This window comes from Chaetodon trifascialis, chromosome 7, assembly GCF_039877785.1.
Source record: "Chaetodon trifascialis isolate fChaTrf1 chromosome 7, fChaTrf1.hap1, whole genome shotgun sequence".
NCBI classification, from domain to species: Eukaryota; Metazoa; Chordata; class Actinopteri; order Chaetodontiformes; family Chaetodontidae; genus Chaetodon; species Chaetodon trifascialis.
This window is the reverse complement of record NC_092062.1, coordinates 30,539,701-30,546,433: the sequence shown is the minus strand read 5'-3', so window position 1 is coordinate 30,546,433 and position 6,733 is coordinate 30,539,701. Positions and strand designations below refer to the sequence as shown.

At 44.1% G+C, this 6,733-nt stretch overlaps 1 protein-coding gene across 3 annotated transcripts in view; it reads left to right on the top strand.

Annotated features, from left to right (window-relative positions):
- The window catches only part of nudt17 (nudix (nucleoside diphosphate linked moiety X)-type motif 17), a 6,390-nt gene extending 4,830 nt beyond the window's left edge, over positions 1-1,560 (top strand). For 2 of the 3 annotated variants that reach the window (XM_070966416.1, XM_070966415.1), the window contains exon 9: positions 184-1,560. In XM_070966416.1, coding sequence (XP_070822517.1) covers positions 184-349 — 166 coding nt within the window. In that variant the 3' untranslated portion in view covers positions 350-1,560. The remainder of the gene's footprint in view (positions 1-183) is intronic. The other variant, XM_070966414.1, reaches the window with a different exon arrangement.
- Positions 1,561-6,733: the final 5,173 nt, after the last annotated feature.

Genomic DNA, 6,733 nt, shown 5'->3' with positions numbered 1-6,733 from the left:
ATGATGGAGTCACATGTCGAGGCCTCGGATGGTCGTCTGAGGCCTTCGTGTCATCCCAGCTTTCTGCTGGAGTCAGAAATGTCTGTGGATCGTGTCTGTGCGAGGGACACCTCTGTTTCCTCGTCCATATGTTACAATAAGACACTGAGTGCTAACGACCTTTGACCTCCTGCTGTGTTCCAGTGTGTCGGAGGTTTCCTCTGGAGGAGCTCTGACCGACTCCGCGCTGCCTCTGACCGTGTTCGTCAGCCGAGTGCCGGTCAGCGGCTCGGACGTGGAGCGGGTCAGCACCGGAACCAAGTTTGCCTTGGAGCTGTGGCTGAAGAGCCTGGAGACCCCTGACTTCTGACCCCTGACCTCTGACGGTGCCGCCCTGCAGGCATCGGGAGGGACAGCTCTGAATCCAAGAGATGGCTGTGACTGTTAAAGCACGCCTGAAACAGGAACAAGCGTGTAACGCCAGCAGAGGATTCAGGCCAGCCGGCGGCAGCAGGACGTCTGGAGGCCTGGACCTGCCTGTGGTTCCCCTGAAATGCGCTGATGTTTCCTCAGGATGCAGACTGTGGCCGTCCCAGCACATCTGACGCTCTCTGATTAAAATGTACACCTGCTGGGTGTTTGTTTCTAAACTCAGTGTATTTCAGTTTGACTCAGAAATGAATGAACAAAACAAGGACTGGAAAATATAGCTGCTGCATTAAATAAACAAAAAGTTCAAAAATACAGTTCATCAAAATGACCTGGAGGACATTCAGCATCATGTAGATTAAAAAGATGACCATTATTTAAATGCTGCTTCCATCCCATCGACAATGAATTAATTAACTTTTATTCTCAGTGAGCAAACTCCACCTGCTGATGAAGATCATGTGATGTGACAGAAAACATCACAACAGGTAGAAAGGCCCTCCAGATGAAACTATTGTTTATTTTCTGAATGTTCACAGGTATGAATTTTGGTCAAATAGCCATTTATGGGGCCATATAGTTTATCAGCATCACTTTAATTAAGAAGGCAAATGATTTTGGCTTTGTTATATGTTCTATATCTTTTTATGAGCTTTCATCCATCTGTCGTCATTTTTTCTTGTAAGTCGGTGAAACAGCGCCCCCCTGGCCTGTAACGGCTGGTAAACGTCAGTCTGTGTGGTCACATGTGGTATTGCACCCGATAGGAGCAGACCAATCGGGTTTAAGGAGACGCAGGTGAAGGTGATTGAGAATAGAAAAGAGGTGAACAGTCGCGTTTTGGCCACGCAGCAAACAAATCACCCAGTTTGTTACTTGACTGAAACTGCAGCAGTTAGATATTGATGAAGTGCTGCTGTTAGCTAACTTCTGTAATATCCAGTTTACTATCTAACATTAGAACTGTGCGCCCCCCTGCGTCTGTCCACGCTGTCTGTCCACGCTGAGCACTGTTCGCCCGCTGATAGGAGGGGTCCTCGCTGTGGATGGAGGAGCTGTGTCCGCCAACTCCTGGATCTCTAAGGCAAACTCCCCTTACACTATGTAGTCCGTTAAATCTATATTAAAGTGTTTGCTCGATATATACCACCCAACACCTTACCTGATGTTTGCTACATGAAACACACATTAGCTCCTACAAAACAACACAATTTGAACAGATATTATTGGAACTCCGCCTAGCATGGCGGCTAACACGGTAATAACCTTAACAAAGGTATTCAAATTCAAGCATGGCAAATGCAGCATGTTAGACTAAGGCAGACAACATTATACAGAAGAATTAAGGCTTACGTAGCGACAGAAAAGTGCAGCGCGTGGACAAACCTGAGCCCGTCGTGGCCATAGACATGAAATACAGCCGTATTCGCACAAGCAGCTGACCGCCATGCAGAGGTATCTGCTTCAGTGCCTGATGACAAATCATCTAAAAGGCACGAAGACGTAACGGAGGCAGCGGCATCTCATACAGCTAAAGACACGCTTCACTGAGCACTGAGGAGAAGCCAGCTTACAAACAGCTCTTATAATAAAAATATAACTGAACAGTTCATGTATGTTCAGAGGAAGAAGAGCGACTGAAGTTGTTCTTATGTCTAGGCTGGTTTTATAGTTCAGTCAGTGTTACTGTGCTGTCATCATGTTTGTTTGTTTGTTTGTTTGTTTGTTACAGATGTCAAGTATCTGCTGTGTTTCTAAAACACTGCACATATCTGAAAACATTTTATTCAGCAGAAGGTGAATCAGTTTGTGAACTTTCTGCACTAAACCTGCAGAAAAAAAGTTCTCAGGTTTCTCTGTTTACATTTTTACACTTTGTTTACATTTATTATTTGAGTGTTTTCCATGGTTGTGTTGACATTTCCTTTCTGCCTCGATAGCTGAGGGGATTATAATCAGAGGAAGGTTCAATTTAAAATAAAAACGTTTAAATTGAATGTATTTTTCTCCTGGTCCTTATTTTAAATTGGTCATAAAAATATCAATAATTATCGATATCGACCGATATAAAACACTTATATCGCGATCGAGTTTTCAGCCATATCGCCCAGCCCTAGTAAAAACTGATTAATTAAAAAAGAAAGTTTGCATTATTCCCTTCTCACCGTGTTTCTCACTGCTACTCTGCGCACGCCAGTTGAAGTGGAAATTGAAGAAGACTTTCTAAGAGCGACATGACTCAGATATGAGTCTTATATATTTGGGTGTTTTTAGTCCCTTGCGCGGAAAAGAACAGCGAAATTCGATTGGTTGAAAGTGACCGTCAACAACATGATGTGTGTGGCTACTGTGACTGAGCAGGGCGGGGGTTACAGACACACACACACACACACACACACACACACACACACACACACACACACACACACACACACACACACACACACACACACACCTGCACTAAGAAACGCTGAATTAAATAAACATTTTTATTTGTACGAATTTATATGTCATTTATCAGAACAGACCTCCATCCCCACCCCAACCCCCACCACCAAAATCTCACTCTGCAGTCAGTTCAAAGGGGTGCTTGAGAGCCGGGTACTGTGCTCTGTGGATGACACAACTCCACTGCTACTAATGAAGTAACTGTACTGCATTTATATTCTAGATTATAAATCATCTAAAATAGATCCATGATGATGAACTAAAGGTCAAAATGCTCTACGTGTATTCATTAGTGATGAAAACAGAATAATATGGAATAATCACTAGTTTTACTACTGCATACATTTTGCATTTTGCTTATAATACCATGTATGGAAGCCCATCAAGGACTATATTGAAATGATAATGCAAACTTAAATGAGAGTAATTCCACAATAGTGTTAGAATTTTAGGTTTCTCTATGTGTTGAGTAAAAATTGAAGAAATGGAAAAACTCTGAAATTCATTTTTAAGGACTTAGTCTTTCTGAAGTGGACAATATTCAATTGCAATAAGAGAGACAAACTGAACAGAAGGTATTTTGTTGTACTTTCTTGTCTTACAGGTGGGGCTGAATCATCACAGCTGCACAGGTGTGGTCGGATCAGTGCTGTGCAAACACCTGTTGCTCACCTGTTCCAGTCATTGCTGCAGCTCTAAATCGCAGCAGAAGTACACGAACCGAGAACTCTGGTAAGTCTGAGAATAAAGTAACTGTACTTCAAAAACACAGCTACACACATACCCTGTCACAAACACTCCTCACGGCTCTGCTCCTCACCTGTGCTCACCTGACACGTGACCACCTGTAACACCTGCGCCTTCAGGCCAGCAGGTGGCAGTGCAGACCAGCTGTGAGCTCATGCTTTCAAATGAAGTGATGAACGATGAGGTGGTTCAGTTTTAGGTTCAAAGGTTTCAGCAGCGACAGGGAGTGTTCAGATCCTTTGTTGGGGAAAAAGTACGAGTACCACACTGTACAAATACTCTTACAAGTGACAGTTTTACTTCAGTGAAAGTATGCAAGTATAATGACACAAATGTCCTTCAAATATTCAAAGTAAAAGTACTCAGTGCAGGTGGTCCAGCCCAACATGCCAACAATGTGGTAATTCATTCATTCATTCATTCATTCATTCATTCATTCATTCATTCATTCATTCATTCATTCATTCAGAAGCTTTCCCTCTGTGGGATTAATAAAGGATTATTTCATTTGTTATTAATGTGAGATTCACACATTTTATTCTCCTTTTTTCCACATTCCTGTATTTTTGTTTTTCTTTTTACTTTGTTAAATAAGACAAATTAGTACAATTCATGAAGACACAGCAGCAACTGTTTTACTTCTGTTCTGCTCGAGCGTCTTGTTTCTGTCCTCAGTTTAAAATTTCACGCTGTGTTTGACCAGAGCATCTGCAGGCCTTAAAGCATTGAGTTTAGTTTCTTTAGAAGGTATTAAAAAGTCCTAATTTTCATAAAAAACAGGATTGATTTGTATTGATTGACAGTATTGATGTAGTTAAGCTTTCTGAATATTGATGAACTGATTCACAGTTACTTTACAATCAATAAAAACTGCTCCAGAATCCTGAAGAAGCTCAAAGCTTCAAGATGTTTGAAATCAAAGCAAATGTCAGACTTCAGTTTGCAGTTTTCTCCGTTTTACAGGTGAATCGTACCTGAAAGCGGTTCTGAGGGCAGACAGGACGTCTGGAAGCTTCACAGACGAACAACGCGAGACGACTGTTCGTCCTTGACTGACGGGAGGTCAAACCAGCCGTGAGACAGAGCAGTGATGAGGACGACGTCTGTCTTCTGTGGCGAAGTGATGGACAGAGTTTAGCTGCTGAGGTGTTGAAGCTGGACTGAACGATCGATGTCCTGCTGTAAAGACAAAGTCTTCAGCAGTATTTTGACTCAAGAAGAAGAACGTGAGTGAACTTTTCCAGTTTTAATGGTGAACAGTCAGAGTGACTGGAGGAGGTGGGGAATACGATGGACTGTGTCTTTCCTGCATGTCGAGCTCGTCTCTGATGGCGAGGGATTACTGGAAGTCTCAGAGTCGTGGCTCGGCCTGGCCTGGCCTGGCCTGGCCTGGCCTGGCCTGGCCTGGCCTGGCCTGGCCTGGCCTGGCCTGGCCTGGCCTGGCCTGGGTGGTGTAATATTTTATGACCGATGGTATAAAATAGATGATTTGGTACCAGAAGACGTGATAATGGGCGTGTTATCCAGGAGGAGTCGGCGTTATCAAGGACTGAAACTGCAGCTGTGACCTGAGTGAAAAGCAGACCGCTGTGGCTCAGCGAGTCAATCCGACCAATGACTGGACGACGTTTGTCAAGAAAGACAGTTCAGGTATTGGACGGTATTACTTTTTTTGAAATTGGACACATCAGCACTTTCGTTCGAGGCTGCTGTTAAAGTGCTTTTCCATGAAGCTGGAATGACGCCTGTTAAAATAAGAGCCAGATCAAGGATGAAGAACGTTTCCTGTCAGCAGAGCGTTGTAAACATCTGCTCTGACACCAAACCGAAAGAGACTTTGGTCAGAAGAAGCTGAGGCGCTGAGGACTCCCTCTGCAGGACAGGTACGCTTATCCTCTCTGGTCGAATCAGCAGGTAAGTTAAACCTTAAAGGCCCAGAGGAGAGGAGGTGGTGCTGAGCAGCTTCAGCCATGGATGACGAGGCGCTAACCTGAGGAGACACTGGAGGACATTCAGTGGGACTGCAGGCAGAGAGCTGATGGAGGACAGTCAGGTTCAGGTGTGTCACGTACTTTCCGCACACCTGTTTTCTGTTCCACTGATCAGCGTGAAAAAGATGTTAAATTGTGCTGTGTGTGGCAGCAGGTGTCATTGATCAGGTCAGGTGTTGCTCAGGTGAAAGCAGTGAATCACAGAGTGAAGTCAAAGCAGCTGAACCCGCCCTGTTAAACACCGACTGATGTTTCCTCTGATAAGAAGCACACACCTGAGCCACAGCGCCGCTTCACTCATCACCTGTCCGCAGGTGTTTATGAAGCCCCGCCTCCTCTCCCCAGTCATCATTCTGTCACAGCCTGACTGGAACATTTATTCTGAAAATCTCCAAACAGAATCACAATAAATTAATTTAGCTCTCAAGAAAAAAGTGCATCAATCAATTATTGGTTGAGTAGTTTGAGTTTTTCTTGTTTGCCAGCACAGACAGTCAGGCAGCAGAGGCAGCTAATAATGTTAGCAGCACTGCTAATAATCCTAAAATCAGCATTACCTGTGCAGCTGTAGCAGCAAAGACATGAACAGAAAATGTGTCATGAGATCTCGAAGTAGGAAGCACGCTGGAGGGAGATGAACGAACACGGTCAACAAGCACACAGCTAACTCAGTAGCATACAGCTAACTCAGTAGCATACAGCTAACTCAGCTCGCTTACAGCTAACTCAGTAGCGTACAGCTAACCCAGTAGCATACAGCTAACTCAGCTAGCATACAGCTAACTCAGTAGCTTACAGCTAACTCAGTAGCATTCAGCTAACTCAGCTAGCATACAGCTAACCCAGTAGCGTACAGCTAACTCAGCTCGCTTACAGCTAACCCAGTAGCGTACAGCTAACCCAATAGCGTACAGCTAACTCAGCTAGCATACAGCTAACTCAGTAGCTTACAGCTAACTCAGTAGCATACAGCTAACTCAGCTAGCATACAGCTAACCCAGTAGCGTACAGCTAACTCAGCTCGCTTACAGCTAACTAAGTAGCGTACAGCTAACTCAGCTAGCGTACAGCTAACTCAGTAACATACAGCTAACTCAGTAGCGTACAGCTAACTCAGTAGCATACAGCTAACTCAGCTA